This window comes from Manis pentadactyla, chromosome X (assembly GCF_030020395.1).
Source record: "Manis pentadactyla isolate mManPen7 chromosome X, mManPen7.hap1, whole genome shotgun sequence".
NCBI lineage: Eukaryota > Metazoa > Chordata > Mammalia > Pholidota > Manidae > Manis > Manis pentadactyla.
The window spans coordinates 111,071,010-111,089,554 of NC_080038.1; the positions used below are offsets into that span (position 1 = coordinate 111,071,010).

The following is an 18,545-nucleotide window of genomic DNA, read 5'->3' on the forward strand; positions in this document are numbered from 1 at the left end:
CATGAAGAAGTTGCTCATGTTTATGTCCAAGAGATTTTTGCCTATGTTTTTTTCTAAGAGTTTTATGGTTTCATGACTTGCATTCAGGTCTTTGATCCATTTTGAGTTTACTTTTATGTATGGGGTTAGACAGTGATCCAGTTTCATTCTCTTACATGTAGCTGTCCAGTTTTGCCAACACGAGCTGTTGAAGAGGCTGTCATTTCCCCATTGTATATCCATGGCTCCTTTGCACAAAATGCACTGTAGAGGTGGTTTGTGGGAGGTAAATTCTCAGCTTTTGCTTAACTGAAAATTGTTTAATCCCTCCTTCAAATTTAAATGATAACCTTGCTGGGTAGAGTATTCTTGGTTTGAGGCCCTTCTGCTTCATTGCATTAAATATATCATGCCACTCCCTTCTGGCCTGTAAGGTTTCTGTTGAAAAGTCTTGTGATAGCCCGATGGGTTTTCCTTCGTATGTGATCTTTTTTCTCTCTCTAGCTGCTTTTAAAAGTGTGTCTTTATCCTTGATCTTTGCCATTTTAATTATTATATGTCTTGATGTTGTCTTCCTTGGGTCTCTTGTGTTGGGAGATCTGTGCACCTCCATGGCTTGAGAGACTATTTCCTTCCCCAGTCTGGGGAAGTTTTCAGCAATTACCTCCTCAATGACACTTTCTATCCCTTTTTCTCTCTTCTTCTTCTTCTGGTTCCCCTATAATGCGAATATTGTTCCATTTGGATTGGTCACATGGTTCTCTCAATATTTTTTCATTCTTAAAGATTCTTTTTTCTCTCTGGGCCTTAGCTTCTTTGTATTTCTCTTCCCTAATTTCTATTCCATTTACCGTCTTTTCTACTACATCTAATCTGCTTTTAAATCCCTCCACTGTATGTTTCATTTCAGATATGGAATGTCTTAATGATTGACTCTGTCTTAGATTCATTCCTGAGTTCTTGAATATTTTTCTGTACCTCCATAAGCATGTTTATGATTTTTATTTTGAACTCTCTTTCAGGAAGATTGGTGAGTTCAGTTTCATTTGGCCCTTTTTCTGGGGTTTGTGAGATTTTGGTCTGAACCATGTTCTTCTGACATTTCATATTTCTGTGTGGTGCCCACTAGTGCCCAGAAGCTCCAGTCTCTGGAGCTACTCAGCCCCTGGAGTGAGACTGGGTGTTATAGGGGAGTGGACCTCGTGCCTGTGGGGAGGAAAGATGTTTCCTGATTCCCGTCTGCGGTGCCTGTCTCCAGTGTCAGAGCCAGTAGGCTAAGCACAGAGGTGTAAGCCTCTGTGCTTTGCGTCTCTAGCTGTTGTAGGTGGGGCCTACCTCTGACTGGCTTGACGCCCACGCAGTGACTGCTGGTTTGCAAGCAGGTGTGGGCAGGCCAGTAGGAAGGTGCAGCAGGCTGCGTGTCACAGTGGGGGGCCTCAGAGCTGAGTAGGCAGCCAGGGGGATGGAGCACCTGAAGCTCCTCAAAGTGCCCAACCAGCTGGGCAGAGCGCACTCAGACAACCTTGTCCAGCTCTCCCTTCTCCCATGCAGCAAGCTCCATGCAAACCCCACCCCTTCAGCAGCCCTCTTGCTGCTAGGAAGCCTCTCCGACCGCCTGTCTTTCCTCTGACACAGAGCAGTCAGACGTGGATCTCCTCCTCCACAAATGGCAGGAATCTCAGTCTCTCAAGCCCTCTGCCTGTTCCAGCTCCCCAACATCCAAAGCACCACACAGTACAGGTTTCTGCTTACAAAGCAGATCTCCAGGGCTAGGTGTTCAGCAGTCCCAGGCTTCCACCACTTCCCCATTCCATTTCTCTTCCTCCCGCCAGTGAACTGGGGTGGGGAAAGGGCTTGTGTCGTGCTGGATCAAGGCTTTGGTACATTATCCTGTTTCGTGAGGTCTGCTCTGTTTGTGAGGTCTGTACGCAGTCTGGTTCAGCCTTCTTTCTTGTTGCTGTTTTAGGGTTAGTTGTATGAATTAACTATATTTTCATACTATTTGTGGTTTGGGGAGGAGTTCTCCATCTCACCTCTCATGCTGCCATCTTGAATCCCCTCAAATGCATTATATACTCTGGTTTTACAGATGAACAAACAGGCCCAGAGAGGTGAGATGACTTGCTTAAGACCACACAGCTAGGTAGAGACAGAGCTAGGACCAGAAGCTGAGTCTCCTGTCTCTTAGTCTGGGTCCTCCCACTGCACTATGCTGCCAGGTCTTGGCTCTGAAACTGAGCACATTAATGAACTACTTCAACAAACACTTGCTACTCCACCGTGGGTGAGACACATGATACTAAGTGACATTATGCTAGTCACTTAACATCTGGAGCCAACGGCCACTATGCCTGCCATCAAGGAACTCACAGTCTAGTGGGAGATGCCTAAACCAGGACTGCCCCGGGCCAGGACTTGCTTTCAAAGAAATAAGAGTTAGCCTGGCAAAGAAGAGGAGGAATCCTGCTCTGCAGAGGGCAGCATGTGAAAAGGCACAGGTACAGAACAAATGGCCACCTGGGGAGCCAGGCACAGTCCCGCACAGCTGGAGAGTACCATGTAAGCTGTGGAGTAGTGGGAGATGAAGTCCCTGAGTGTGGCAGCAGAGAGCAGGTGCTAGATGCCATATAACAGATATGGACATTTATCTACTACAGGATTTTAAGCAAGAGGACTTACTTGATCCAATTTGAAAATGAGAGAGACAACTCTGCCTGTTGTGTGAAGGGCAGACTTTCCAACAATCCAAGTAAGAAATGATGGTATCTTAATGTTAAGGGCTGGTAGGGAATGAAAGATCCAGGGGAAATTAAGGAACAGGATGGCAGCACAACGCCCAGGCCTTGCGGGGACTCAAAGGTGATTCCAGCTTTTTGGCTTGGGCAGCCAGATGGACAGTAGTACCATGAACTGTGACCAAGAACCCTGGAGAAGGAGTGGGTTTAAGAGGGAAGAAGACTAAATTTTAGACGGCTCAAGTTCCAGGTACATCCTCCATGGGATGTCTGAGTGAAAAATATCCAGTTACAGTTGGACCAGTTTATTTATCTAGAGCTCAAAAGTAAGATTTTTAGCATGGGAGTCATCTGTTTCTAGGTGGTAATTAAGGTTTTGAGAGCAGAAAGAACCAGCTGCAAAGAGAATAGAGAGTATAGAGCAGAAGCCCTCAGAAAGAATCCTGGGGCAAACCAACACCTAAAGGAGTAAGCTGAGGAAATGGAGGCTGAGGAGTAGTGAGAGAGACAGCACTCAAACCAGCCAGACCATTATCGGAAAAGCCAAAGGTACACGGAATTTGAGGAAGGAGGCAGCAGGAAAGAGTACCAAATGTCACACTGAGATAAAAAAAGATGTGACTGAGGTCACACTGAGATTGGCCATGAGTATGTGATTGCTGACAGTAGAGAAAGGCATTTATTTCAGTGACACGGCGGGGTCAGAAGTCAGTAAATAAGGGACAACTCTCGCTCCTTCCCATCGCAGTCAAATGTCCTGACAGCAGAGACTGGCTAGGAGGAGCAGTGAAGGGAGTTTCTTTAGGATGAGAATGCTGGCATGCAAGGGAAGCAGTGCAGAGGATGAAGCTGCGGGTACCAGGCACTTGGGTTGGAGCACACCTCTTCCTCCACAATGCAGATGAAAGCTGTCTGAGAGGAAGGTGAGAGAAAGCTGAAGGAATACCACCAGAGAGACAAGCGCAGCTTCTCCACCCCCTGGAGTTCTGCCATCCGAGTCCCTGAAGGGAAGTGAGCCCACCCTTCTGAAAACAAGTGTCCAGAAGGACTGGGATGCTCTGCCCCCAGGCTGGCTTTCTGCTGTGAATGGGTACTGTGGGATCTCGGAAGCCATTCCAAAGCCTTCTTAGCCTACAAACATCCCCCTCACTTTCCTATGCAGGCCTGACATTTTCTGAAAGGAGACCGAGCCACAGCAAAGGGCACCACATGGTAATTTAACATGTGGGGCTTATGTCACACATCATGCATACAGATCAAACACGTACGCTTGGCATATCGCTCCTATCAGCATCATAAACTGCTTTCAAAAACATTCCTCTTCTCTGAAAAAATCTTAGATTCTGATTTGGGAAGTATTTGATGATTAACATCCTGTGGTCAAAACAAACCTTGCATTTGAATGCAAACACTAAGGGACAGTGAATGCAGATCAATACGCATACAACGACTGCTACCTGGTCACCTCTGGTTTTGATAAAGGGGAGGAGGGTAAAGGACAGAGTGAAACCTGGCAGAACAGGAGCTGGATGAACAAAGTGGGGGCAGAGGGCAGGCACAAACGGCCATGTTGTGGATCAAGGCCTCAGCTCAGGCTGGCATCTGGCACAGTCAACTGCTGCTGCCTTATGTGTGCTTATGGCAGGGACCCCATCGCCTTGCTGGGCCTCTGGACCTCCTCCCTGTCCCAGTGTGTACACCAAGCGCACCCTGTCACAGCTCCACAGCTCCCCTGGCAAGTGTGTAGAGGCAGAGGGGGTACTGGCAAATGGAACTGGCCCAGCTTCCAGAACCCCTGGGTGGGCTGAGCTGATCTGGGCTTGGCTGGCGGGAGAGGTACCTGAAGGGTTTGCTGTCGGGGTCGGTGTCCTTGAAGCCCATCTCCTCCAGCTTACAGCGGCGGTAGAGTTCATAGTGCCGGCTGTGAGTCTGCTCGCGTAGATCCTCCATGTTGACCCGGATCAGCATCTCCCGCAGCTTCACAAAGTCGCAGTGGGCCTCATTTTCAACTGCATAGCAGTGGGTGGGGTATTGAAAGTACATTGAAAGGAAGGTCAGAAGCATAGGAAAAGGACTGAATGAGAAGTGAATTGTCGAATAGTGACACTGCCTTTCAATCTGCGTCTATAGAGCCTGTGGATTTGCTTCCTAATTTATTTTTCTACTGAAAATGCAAATTAAAAGTTACAAAATTGACAGTAATGGAAAGCTGCAATACCATAAAAAATAGCTAAGACATTCAGCAGCACCTCAACCCAAATTCCCCAATCAAACACTGAGGAATTTGCTCTGCACCACTTGTATGACAATGGCAATGTGCAGTCAGCCATCTGTCTGATAAATATTTGCAGAATCTCTCTTCCCAGCATTGTATGTAGCTGGGAATTCAGAAACGAAGTCATGGAGTGTTGCCCTAAGAAGCTTACAGTTTAGTGGAAGAATAAATGCAAACAGACAAATAAAATGCACTACAAAAATGACCAAAATGGAGGCATGTAGCCAGGGTGCAATAAAAGCCCAGGAGAGGGCAGCCCAAGAACTCCTGGGAGAGTGGAGGCTACACCAAAGAGGCAACTCTGGGGATGTCTCAAATGAAGAATAGGAATTTATCAGACAGATAAGGGAATAGTCCTTGCAAGGTGTCAGTGAGGTTAGGCAAGGTTATATACAGGTAACAAGTTGCACAGTTAGGATTCAAATCCAGGCAATCTAAAGGGGAGGCAAAGGCCAAAGTCTCCAAAGAATAAGGTGGAGGACCTAGGACATCATTAGGTGACAGTGACAAGGAGGGGTATAGACCACAGGTGCGCATGGGGATGGTAGAAGCTTCAAAGGTGGTGTTTTTTAGAGGGTAGACAATGGCTAGTCAAGCAGCAGTGATGACCAGGATAAAGTGGACCCCACTTTCCAGCCTGAGTGAACAAGCCCCCTCCTCAAAAGATGCAGCTAGGTGTGCATTTGGGGCAGTGGCTAAGAAGGTCAGAGATGTAGATCAAATCATAGAAAGGGGACTTGTGGTCGGAACTTCCAGGTTGTGAGCAGCGCCCCCGTACGTGTCTCCAGGCAGGGCTCCACTGTGTCTAGCCTGACCGTGTGCATTCAGTGGTGTCTGAGGTGATGAACAGGCACAGTCACCCCAGATTCTGTCTTGCAGAGTCTGGGAGAAGGTAGTGGGGGCAGGGAAGGGGTCTGGGAGGGCAGGGTGAGGGCACAGTTGCAGCAGGCTGCCTGCGGCCATCAGAGTAACCCTTCCAAAGCCCAAATGGATTCACAACTGCTCTGCCTGAGTCCCACTGCCTTTGGGATAAAGCCTCCTGCCGTCGCAGAACACAAGCTAACATTAAAAATCACACCAGTCAGGCAACTTCTCAGGACCCTCTCCTCCTCCATCTCTGGATAGTGATCCCTGGTGGCCAGTCAGGAGTAGTGACACCAAAATCCCTGCCAAGCACCCAGCAAGTACACAGCTTCTTCCTCACTCAAACAGAACGGTGACCAACTTCTAAGAAAAATCTTCAAAACCCCCTTTGCTGGATAGGTGTGGGGTGGTCTAAATTGGAGGAAGTCACTGCAACCACATCAGCTGGCTCCTCATTTTACCTCAGCTTCCTGTCTCTCAGACCACAAATTCATTCCCGGGGTGGGCTATTGGTTCAGAAACCATTTGCAAATGTTCCTAGCAGAGCATCTCAGTCTCAGGCTGCAGAGAAGACCAAAACCTCACACAGCTCTGATAACCAGGTTTGTCTTACCTATGGAAAATCCAGCCATCGTTGGAGGGTCTCCAGTGTGCCCCAAAGCACGCCAGACTCTGTATGTGATGAGGACAATATCCCACCCACTTTTGGTTGCTCAGTGGCAGGGAGACATTTACAGTGAACCAGTCACCTTCTCACACACAGTGCCCCTGCAATCCGAGACCCAGCTTGTAGCTGGAGACTTAGAGGACCAGACACCGCTTCCACTCAGGACAATATCCTAGGCCTTGCTTCATCCACTGAACTGACTAGTTCCAAGGGTAACTTAGCATGTTTGAGGCAGATCACAAAAGGAACTCTCCTGAGTGTACATACAATGTCTGTTTCTAAGTTGAGAAATAATCATATGTACAACACAGTGGATGAAATGTGCAATTTGAAGAATTTAAAAAAATGAATACCAATGTATCCATGACCCAGGTGAAAAAGAACCAGTACTTTAGAGTACCTTTGTGTCCTTTTCTGATCTCATGCCCCCACCTTCCCTGTCACGAGACTCTACTACTATCCTGATTTTTGGCTTTATCAGTCATTTGCTTTTCTTTATACTTTTACCACTTGGGTACAAACTCCTAAAAATAACTATCTTGTTTAGCTTTGTCCACTTTGGGAATTGATATAATGGAATCATACAGCATGTATTCTTCTATGATCTGTTTAGCTCAACATTATGTTTCTGAGATGCATTCATGTAGCTGTAACTATAATCCACTTTCGCTGCTGTATAATATTCCACTGTGTGACCATTTTTGCAGTTCATCCAGTCTATTTTTAAAGGATATCTGGGTTGTTTCTAATTACTTGCTATTATGAACAACACTGCTATGAATGTTCTTGTACATCTCCTGGTGCATTGGGCAAGTACACATGCTTTCTTGCCCACTCCTTGCCTTGATCCAGGTACAAATGTTTTTGTTTTAGGAATGCTTCTTCCATTAGAAACAAAGAGAGCTTGCTCATGCCAGAGAATCCAGGTGTGGAGCCAGAGTTTTCCCACCAGTGACCCCCATGGCTGTTAGAAGCCCAAGTTAAATGAGTAGACAGTGGGACAAGTTAGGGATTGGTCACATAGTAGATGGAGACAAAGAGACAGATACAGGGGCTCTCTGCTCTCTGTCTCCTGGAGACTCACTCACCCTGCACCGTGCCCCAAGGATACTGCCGTGCCTTCATCATCTTGTTGCCTATCTTCAGTTCTTCTGTGCTGCCAATGACAGCAAATGGCAGGTGGGCCTGAAACACAAGGCAAACAAAAGCTCAGAACTCCAAGGGCAAAGCACAGAGTGTCCCACAATACAACCGCTGCTCCTTTCTGGAGCCTCGGGCCCCCACACTGCAGTGTCCCTCACTGTCATCATCATTGATAGGCATTTCTTAACTTCTTGAGCTGTGTGGGGGAGAAGAGGCCTAGTCCAAGCTTCTGCTGGTCAGAAATTCACAACAGAAGGTAACAGTGACATGGCAGAATGCATAGGGAACAAAGACGGAAAATAAGCACAATTATAATAAGCAGATGCACAGATGAGCTAGCTATTCAGTATTCACTGTGCTGAGGGAAAGAGCCTTCTGAAGGTGGGTGAGTGAAATGAGGGGGCTCTGTGTGGCTAGAGGGGCTAAGGGAGAACCAAGGGGGCTGGGATCCCTAACCCCCATGCCCCGAGTGAGAGCCTCAAGAACCGGTATAGACTGTACTGAAACCACTCTGCTGACTGAGCCATTTGCTCCCTGTTCTCATCCTTCTCTGGAGTAAGGGCTCATGCAGAACTTTAGCCTAGAAGTCAAGTCCCCAAGTATTTTCCCACATGCCTATTACTGTGCTGGGTTCTGTTTTAGGTGCTATAAGGGACACAAAAGAAGTAGAAGACACACTCCCCTGCCCTCTAGGAGCTTACAGTCTTGTTGGAGAAGCCTGAATTACATACCCGGACTATGACTAAGGGCTCAAATGTATGGTCTGGTGCCTTGCACACAGTAGGTGCTTAATGATTCCTCCTTGAATGGCAGTGGTCATGGGAACAGCAGAGAGGAAAGAAAGGCAACGTACATGCGGGTATGAGCTTGGTGCTTGCAGGGGTAAAGAGGAGCTAGGCCTGGCTGGTGAAAGCTTTGTGGCTCAGAAATGAGGCAGCTGCCCCCAGGGGGTAATGTGGGGTTGGGGAAATGCTCATGGGGAGCTAGCCAGGTTTTAGGTGCTGGGTGACCCCTGACCAAATGGAACCACTGAACAAATACTGTTTATAAACCAGGTGATCCTGGATGGGGTTTTACCTAAAAGGGCTATACACAGATAAGTAAAAAGTCCACTGGAACAAGGTTTCTTAGTCAGCTTGGAGAAACAGGCCTCAACTACAGATACTGTGAACCATATCCATTTGCTCCCTCATCCATTCTATGAATACGTACAGAGCTCCTACTATGTGCTAGGCATTAAGAAGAATACCATATTGAAAAAGCTCAGAGCCTGCCCCAGAGAGTGCACAGTCTGGCAGGGGAGAAATACATGGCAACAAAAATACAGTAAGGTCAGGATTATAAGCAGAAGCTCATGTGCTGGAGACACAGAGGAGGGAGTAGCTAACTTTGTGGGAAGTCAAAGCAGGCTTCACAGAGTAGCTAACAGCAATTGTACTAGCAGTTTTGGTAGCTACAGAAGTGGTATTAGCAGTAGCAGCAATTTACTCATCTAGGTACTAGGTACTAGTACTAGGTACTAGATGTTCTACATTGCATTATCTCATTGAATCTTTACAACAACGCTATGAGGTGGGTATTATTATCCCCATTTTATAGAAGAGGAAACTGAGGTCCAGAAGAACTAAGCGACTTTCCTGCAGGCACACGGTAGTAAGGGGCAGAACTAGGGGTGGAACCAGGTCTCTCTGAGTTCAAAGCCTGGCCCTGCTGGTCTGCCACTCCTATTTAGGGGGTTCCAGCAACAGATGAGGTGAACACTCTAAAACTTGGGGTGGACTGGTCATGCCAGGCCAGATTATAAGAGGCACTTCAATTCTGGGCAACCTCCAGCAAAAGTTTTTGGTTTGTTTAATCTGAATGCTGATCTCACAACCAATCCTTCTTCTCCATTCTCTTCTGGGACTGCATGCCAAGAATGTTCTTCAGTGGTAAAACACAGGACTTAATCAGGAGCTCAGCTCCAAGACACCCACTGTCCCCCGAGGTGCTTGGCCATCCAGGTGAAGTGGCCCTCCCTTCATCCTCTCTCAGCTGCTCTCAGAGTATCATCTCAGCTATCCAGATCTCTTCCCACTCTGCTGACTGTCCCTGAAATAGGGACACAGGAAAGGGGGAAAGAGGAGGATCCAGACATGGAAGGTGGGCGAGGGGTGGAGGTGGGAAATTTTTCATCAGTCCTAGTAGGTGAAAGATCATGAGGATCACTGGGCATGCAACATGGGGTATTTGGTGGGCACTGAAGTTCTGAAAACTCTGCCCTAAGACTAGAGTGTCTTTGATCTCTGCTGGTCGGCTTTCTACGTGGACCATCTGGGCCCAATTCATTCCCACTCAGGGACCCAAGATATGTTGGGAGCCTCAAATCCACCCCCAAACACTTTCTGGGCAACCGTTGCCCCTCCTGCAGAGACCCCAATGCTTTGGCCAGATCACACAAAAGACCTAAGGGGCCTCGATGGCAGAGGGCTAGACTAAGGGAGGAGGTGAGAAAGCAACCATGTTGTAAGCCTTCTCCGCATCATGGGCTCTCAGCTGAAAGTGATGGAGGAGGAGAGCATGTGAAGTGGGAGGGGCTTCCCTAGACTCAGAAGGAAATGAGAAAAAAACCCAAGAGAATAAAGGCATAAAAAATGTCAGTATTCCTTTTGGGTTTGTTATTTTTTACCTCTAAAAGACATTGTTAGAATGTCAGAGTCACTTCTTTCCCCTCTTCCTTAAAGTGCTGTCATTTTATTCCTCCCTGCTCTGAAACACACAGCCCCTGCACCAAAGCAGCTTCAGAGGGCTCCTGAGACCTCCAACAGCACACTCCTTTGCAGCTGGCAGCAAAGTCTGTTGTGATAAGCACAGGCAAGGATACCATTTCTGAGTGCTCCCAGGCAGACTTCATTTGCTTCTCACAACAGCCTCCTTACGCGGCGGTTATTATTTGGGGGAACTGACATACAGAAAGGTCAAATTCCTGGACCCCTAAATCCCACACCTAAATCTTCCTAGGGAGCAGTGAGGAACCTCATGCTTTAGCCACCAGCCTCTCCCAGCCACCCAGGGTGGCCTGTGTTCTGCCTCCTGGCTAAATGGCATCTGCTGGAAGTCAGCCAAACATGAAGGGCAGGAAATTATGGGGCTCTGGCCCTTTCTCTGGAGAGACTGATGGCTATGACAACCAGAACAGAGTCAAGCAGAGCAGGGAAGAGGTAAACCCTCCCACCAGTCACACTTCCAGGGGTGATACTTTGTATGTGATTGCCCAAGGAGACCCCGCAGGTGCAGACAGTTCTGCTGCCGAAATGCAGACAGTCCCCTAAGGGGAGTACCTCAGATTCTCACCCAGGAGACCTCTGATAGGTGCCCACGGATGTCAGATGTCCCAGTCTCAGAAAACTCCAAGAGATAGTCTCAAGCCTCCTCTTGGGAGTCTATTCCCAGATTCACTTCCTATCCTGTCTTGTGTCTACCTTAAATTCCTCGGTCCATTTTATAGCACTTGATCACCCAACTGGCATGAATTATTTTATTCCAGTTCCACTACATCCATTACACTTGGGAAGGTAGATGACTGTTCCCTTCAGCCTGATGAAATAGAGACTCTCAGGACGTTTTATTCCTCTTCTGATAGTAACCAGACTGGGCACGGCTTCCTCCCAGGGTGGACAGTGCTTCCCAGTCATGCTGTGGGTTATGTTCACCCTCATTTCAGGCTCCTAGTGGAGACTGAGCAATAGCACTGCCTGATCCTTTCCCGTGTTAGCCCTTGGTGATTCCCTCAAAAGGATGTGCTAACAACAGAAATGGCACTGCTGCCTCGGGAAAAGGGATGGGCTTATGCCTGTGGGAGTCCCTGTGACTCTGCCTGTCACCCATGTGCTCTCACTGGTTCAAATACCTTTGTGGAAGCCAAACCCAAGACTTCACAGATGATCAACCAACTGAGCCGAGTTGAGTAACTGGGCTTATTCTCCAGTCCCTGGCCATGGTTTGGACCATTCAAAACACATTCAGTTTGAACAACACAGCAATTTTTCATATTAACTACAACTCGGAGAGCTATCAGCACATGGTTTGAAAGTAGCATGCAACAAGACCTCTCACTCCCTTCTCCTGCCCCCTCAGACAGAAATAAGGTTTTTCAGAGCCACCAGAAGCCAGGGGGGAGGCTGAAACCTCATGCCTCTCATTTCTGCCTCAAAAGGATGACTGTATGGTCTTCACTTAGGCAAGAAGCTTCTTCCACTTCTTCCAGTCCAGTTCCCATGACAATTGGCTGGGGTGGCTGAGGCTGTGGGCTGGAGTCAAATCCAGATTTGAAAGGCCAGCATCCATTCCTCCTGGCACCCAAATGCAGTCTCTGATCATACAGGTTCATACACCACAGCTTGTCCAGGGTACCTGGGGACTTTTCCTACAGGTGTCCTGGTGGCCAAAAGGCTGAGCAATCCTGTAGGTATATTTTATAGAGCAACTCCCCTCCCTTTCCCCTTGGCTATAACACACAGCATTCACATGCATGCCCTACTCCTGCTGGCACGCCCAGTCTCAGGCACACTGGCTGTGAGCCACCCCTCTTTCCCACTCAAAAAAGCATGGTGGAATGTCAGGGAATGTGTGCTGAGTGGTATTATTGGGAATGACCCTACCTCCTCCACTCAAGTTTAGTTTTTCCAAGTGAAACACTAGCAAACACTGGACTATTTAAGAAAGGACCCAAAACCCCTTCACAACCAAAAGAGAATGGTTGAGAACTGGTAGTTCATGGCATGGGAAGTTTCCAACCTTGAGGCAGAACGTGGACTAGGTGCAAGCAGGAAGACACAGCTAAGCTGAGAGCAGAGCCCATAATGACTGTTCCTCCTGATCCACAATGTAGTAAGATACAGTTTTGTGTGACACCTTCAGATTGCTGAGAATTCTTAGCTCTTATCTATTGTTAGCAAAGCAAACCACAAGCCTGAAAGCTGCCTGGTGACTTACACAATCCAGGCTTGAAGGTATCTAAGGGGACCAATGTTCTCAGGTGACTAGGCACTTCTACTTATCAGTGCCAGTGACTCAGGATGACGCTTCTCCCTAGCATCCCATTTTTCTGCAGGCTAGGTATGCTTTCAGGTTTTCCATCACAACAGAGCCTGGTTTCCATCAAAATGCCCTGACTGCTTGAGAGGAAGAGCACAACCTTCTTCTTCCCCCTTTCTTAAAGCTCATGACTGGTCAGTCAGGATATAACTCCACCTACCACAATCCACACAGGCTTACTCTTGGGCCAGATTTGTTAAAGATGAGAGACATCTAAGAACAAACATATCTCGGCCATATGGATGGGCAGGAAGTCAGGCGAGACAATGACTTGTTGCTCCACTATGCTAATTTGTTGGCCAATTCACAGGAGGTGGCAGCCGATGCTGTAATGATAACTTAGGGCAGCAGCAACAGGGAAATTTTCTAAAACTGGCTTTTATTACAAGGCTTTCCTGAATTTGGCTATATCCAGGCATTATGTCATTAGGAAAAACTGATGCCTCTCAATAGAGAAAAAGAAATCTGTTCCCAAAGCAGAGGCTCTCAGAAAGTTATTAAGCAGTCTCCTTGAAATCACAACATTGAAGATTTCACAGCAACAGCATCAACACATTAGAAAGAAGCATGAGGCGCTGTTTGACTCTCTGCCTTTTTCATTACTCATTCCTCTAGTAGGGGGGAAGTGGGGGAGGAGAGGAAAGACGCAGTCAAGTTTTTTTTTTCATTCATTCACACTTAATAAAGCAAAGCATAATCCTGAAACTTAAAAATAACATTTCTTTAGTCACCAGAAAAATTGGAGGCTATATGTCATTTTTCCTCTCAGGGGCAGAGGGCTTCATTATCTGAGTACAGACAGATTATCTCCGAGTCTCCAAAGCCAGCAGACTTTTTTGCTGCAATTGTCACAACATTGTTTTGGTCAGAGACAAAGACTATTTGCCTTCCCAACAGTCCCATGGGAGCTAAGTGGCCTAGACCAGAGCAGCATCAAAGAGCAGGGTGCAAGGAGAGGTCTGAATCCCCTGCTGCCGACTCTTCCTGGAGCTAGCATTTTCCTCTCTCAGTCTCTGGCTATTAATCTCTGCAGTTCTGAGGCTTTGAAGCAGCCACCTCTGTGGGAGAAGAGCCGTTTTGGTTCTGGATTCTTTCTCACAAGTACCTGAGGCTCAGTTAATCAAAAGTTGACCAAAGTAAGATGGATGGTGATGTCTGACTGCTATTTTGTAAACTAATAGTAGTAAAAATAAAGAGCAAATGATCAGAAAGTTGACCTGTGTGTTTCCACTTACGTTCATGGTTCCGTTGATCTCTGCCACTGACTCGTCATCTGTAGGGAACTGGTAGATCTGGACCCCATTGCTGACAAGCTCGCTGGTGATTTTGATTTTAAACTTTGTTAGTTCACTCTTAGAAATGGCATCTGATTTGGCAATGATGGGGATGATGTTCACCTAGGGAAAGGAAGAGCAAATTCTTGGTAGTTTGCAATCGATAGCAGTGTGAACTTGGACTTCCATTAGCTGCCAGACAGAGCAGCTCAACCATGGTCCAGCACTGGCCACCTCTGTAGCCAAGTAATAATATAATAAACAACAGCTCACTACGTGCTGGGCACTGAACTAAGTGTTTTACATGGCTCAACACAACTAATCCTGACAATAACCACGGTGGGAGGTATTATTACCACTATTTTACCAATAAGAAATTGAAGCACAAAAAGTCTAAGTAACTTGCCCAATGCCACAGAGCAGGTAAGTAGCAGAGCTGGGATCCAGATCCAAGTTTAGTCTTATTCCTAAATCCAGTCTTAACCATGAGCTGTCTACCAGCTCAGATCCAAATTGATGAGCTGTGTGATACCTTAATATCAAGGTTACTGCTTTTGAGTCATTAGAAGCAGAAAATTGACAGTTGGGAATCTGTGATTGACAAGGGGAGAAGTGGCCACTCTTTGCCAACAGCCAACTGTCCAACCCATCCGATCAATACAGGCTAGCCCCAGCCGGTGTGACAGGGACCCACATGGGCAATGACAGGGAGGGAAGGCAGGGCAGAGCTCAGTGGAGAGGCACCCCAGACCCTCTGTCAGAAAATACTGATGAACCAACCTGGCTAGATGAAGAAGACCCTCCCAGTTATCAACCTGATTGGAGACTCATGCAAAAAGAGTCATAGTGCCTGAGTCTCACAATTAATTCTGCATAAAGAAAGCAGGTATAATGCCCGATTTCAGATAGCAGGAGAAAAGGCCTAATGCCCTTCCAAAGTTCAATCCACCTGAACCCTGATACTTGAAATTCTTCCAAGAAGGGACAAGGCTTTTACCATCAGAAGGTAAAGAAACTTGAAATGCACAGGCCTTAGGGGGACAGAGCACACCTAAGGTTCACATGGAGACCACAGCTGTTCCTGCCAGCACACTCCAATCAGGTGGCATGGATGGTGGTCTGGCCCTGAATGGAGCTCTAGATTTGGAAGACAAACTCTGCCCCCTTTGCACTTTGCCTAGGAGTACCTTTAAGGCTGACGGCAGCTTCAGGTGCTAGCTTAAAGAAAGGTTGAACCTTAGGTGCACCTCCCTTGAAGTTTTTGCGTGTGGGGAGTCAAAAAGCAGGCAGAGCCAATTCTCCTTGTAGTTTTTCACCCTGTCCCAGGCGCACTATAAATATATGCCAAAGGTGCTTACTTAACTTGGCCCACCCACCAGGCCTCCAGCCACATGCTCTCTGCTACTCTATACAGGGCATGCATGGCATGATGACATTTCCAGAGCAGCCCATTACTCATGGGCAGTGAGCTCATTGCTGCGAAAAATGAAAAACTGCTCCTATCTTGACTGTAGCTGAAATTCAGCTCTTACAGTCAATGTGCTACTAAATAACTATATATAAATTAGATATTTTTTTGGTAAAATAAAATACCCTGGAATCAGAGAAAGCTCGGTCTGAATCCCAGACCCAACCTCATGGTTGTCTGACCTTGAGCAAGCTACTTGACTCTCTGTGCCTCAGTTTCCTCATATGTAAAATGGGAATAAAAATAGTATCCACCACACTGGACTATTGTGAGGATGAAATAAAATAATACATATAAAGTACTCATCAGAGTGCCAGACACATAGGGAATGTTAGGGAAAAGGTACTTAGCAATTAGGCTTTTTCAAGATGCCTGTGGTCGGTTTCTTTGTACAGCAAGTAATCCTTTACATGAAGAATTATCTAATTTATATCTGGTGTGGGGCTTGCATTTTTCAGTTTCTCTTAAAACAGGATATACCTGATTCCCACAGCCATCTTGCTTGGACCAGAGGCCATAAAACATGGAGCCACAGATCTGGGTTCAAATCTAGGCTCTGCCAGGGGCTAGCTATATGACAATGGTCAAGTCACTTAACCCAGAGCCTCAGTTTTCTACGCTATAAAATGGGAGACAATGCCAGTGTTGGCCTTACCTGTTGGGAGGATTGAGTGTGATACTTCATGAGGTATTGCACAATGGTGGCATATAATGAGGGTTTAACAAATGTTAGCTGCTATATAAAAATTATTATTGATAATAATAACTTTCAAAGTCAAGTTTGCATGTTTGACTGAGGCCAGTTCACATTGGGACAAAAAAACCACCTTTCCGTTGCTGAAGCCTGAGCCCCCAGACCCAGACAGCAATCTTGCTCACATCCACCCTTATTTCCAGAAAGGATCGGAGCAGAAAGACAGCTCTGGGCACCCCCATGCCCAGTGCTGGGAAAACAAATCCCAAAGCTTATGATGCAGGTGCTGGATCAGTACCACTATCTTTTTGGGGGGGCCAATGAATTGAGAAGATGATGATGAGGCCACAGAACCTCTTCTTGGATCTGGCATCTGTGTTGCACAAGAGACCAGAGAGAGTGAGTCCAGCTTGCCCAGCCTCCCACCTGCCCTCGCCCCTGCCTCTGTACCTTACTGTCCAGCTTCTTCATTGTCACTAGGTCCAGTGACTTTAGGGAGTGACCCGTGGGGGCGATGAAGTACAGGCAGGCGTGGATGCGGGAGTCATGGTAGGTGTGCAGGACCCTGCGGATCTTCAGCTCCTCCTGCAGGTAGGCCTCAAACTGGGCATCGATGAATTCCACAACGGGCTTGTAGCTAAAAGGGGAGAACAGGAAAGTGGTCGGACCACTTCAAAAACTGGATTTTGATACAGTCCTTTTAGGACTTTAAAATCCCTTGGTAATCTGACTCCCCCCCCATCTGGCTGGGTTTCTCCACCTCCCTGCACTGGTCCTCCAATCCCATCAGGCTGGCCACCTCCGTGGTCTCCCCCCCATGAGCCAAACTTATGCCCATTGGGGCCCCTTCACTCTGGAAGGCCCATTTCTCTCTTCTCATCCCCATTCTGACCTCCCAGACCTCAGGGCTTGGTTGAGTGCCCACCTCCTCCCATAGAGTCTTCCTCACTTATGCTGGCAATTGCTCCTGTGACCCAGGTGCAAAAAAAGTAATAATGCTACTGGATCACTTACTGTTGCTTCACAAGGATTAGTGTTCCCTCAAGTAGACTGCCTCCTTCTGAGGGGGAGGGATCTCAAAGTGTCCTTCTCTGTCCCGTGTGGGGCTCTGATGTACTGTGGAGCCCACAGGCCGTATCTGTGGACGAGCCTATTGTGCTCCAGGCTGGGCCCACGTCTTTGCTTCCTGTGTCTTCCCTTCAGTGCCTAGTATGGAAGCTGGGTGCCCAGCAGTAGCCGGGACCTCTCCTTGACCCACTGCTGGGGAATTCTGTCAGAATTCTCTGGGTTCTGCCCAATCTTGTTGGGTCTACTGGTGCCCCCCACTTGGCTCGCTTAAGGTCCCGGCAGTTTTCTGGATCCCATTTCCTCCAAGGCTGTGACTTGAAAATCTAAGTATTCGGACAAAATCAGGTAAAAATAATCCCTCCTCCCATCCTCCACACGTGTACCCACACAACCCAGCTCACTGAGTCTCCATGCCCAGCTTCCCTTTGTGGCCCCAAGTCCTGACAGGGATCATAAACAAAAGTCAGTCCTCTGCTCCTCCCTGTCCTGGGAAGCCTCTCCCTTCTCTCCAGGACCACTCCAGCTACCCCTGCAACCTCTTTCTGCTCTAACTAGGTCAACTTAGCTTCAGCCCTGCCTCTGTCCTCATCTCCCAGTTTGACCCCTGTCTCTCCAGTGGGCTTCCTCCCTTCAAGCTAGAGTTTGCAGGTACCACTGCCAGAAGGGAACACGATTAGAGGAGAAGCAGGGCTCAGCCAATGCCTCCCACCTGCAGCAGCCCCAACCTGAGCCTTTTGGAAAGCTCCCCCTAGCAGAGAAGGAAAAAGAGCTTTTAAAAAAAGAATCACAGAATTCTAGAGTCAAGGCGCTACATACAGAGGAGAGATCCAGGTGCAGGGTTATCTTTGGAGCCCCAGGGAAAAGTCTAAAATTACAGTGCTTTCTTTCTTCCTTTAATTCCTTTGAGGCAAACATTGCTCTGCAGGGTAATAGCATCCAAGAATCTCTTGGTTACAGAGGTACTTAGAAGGTTCCTCAAGAATTAGGAGTGAGGGTGGGCACGCATCCCTTAGGCTTATCTAATTAAGTTTTGGATAACTGGCTTATTTGAGTTGTCTAAGTATGGCGCTGCCTCATTTTTTTTCATTACAAAACTTTTTTCACTTTTTGTTGTTGTTGTTTTGCAAAAGGAATCAAAAGATGAAAGAGAAGAGTGCATTTTTAGCTCCCCCTCAAATCTCTAGTGCTACCCTGGGCTTAGCTGTCTGCTGCTTAGGGTCTCTGAAGAGGTACATGGATCAGACAAGCCAAACCAACCAATCCACCAACAGGATTTAGTCTAGACTAGTCCTAGATGGATGG

The 18,545-nt window shown here is 47.4% G+C and overlaps 1 protein-coding gene across 5 annotated transcripts in view; it reads right to left on the minus strand.

Moving 5' to 3' along the window:
* Window positions 1-18,545, minus strand: part of SEPTIN6 (septin 6) — a 66,599-nt gene that overhangs the window by 13,758 nt on the left and 34,296 nt on the right. For all 5 annotated transcript variants that reach the window (XM_057495260.1, XM_036917272.2, XM_057495259.1 and 2 more), the window contains exons 4-7: window positions 16,626-16,812; window positions 13,975-14,136; window positions 7,609-7,705; window positions 4,555-4,723 (exon numbers count right to left, since the gene is read on the minus strand). In XM_057495260.1, the coding sequence (XP_057351243.1) occupies window positions 4,555-4,723; window positions 7,609-7,705; window positions 13,975-14,136; window positions 16,626-16,812 (615 nt within the window). The remainder of the gene's footprint in view (window positions 1-4,554; window positions 4,724-7,608; window positions 7,706-13,974; window positions 14,137-16,625; window positions 16,813-18,545) is intronic.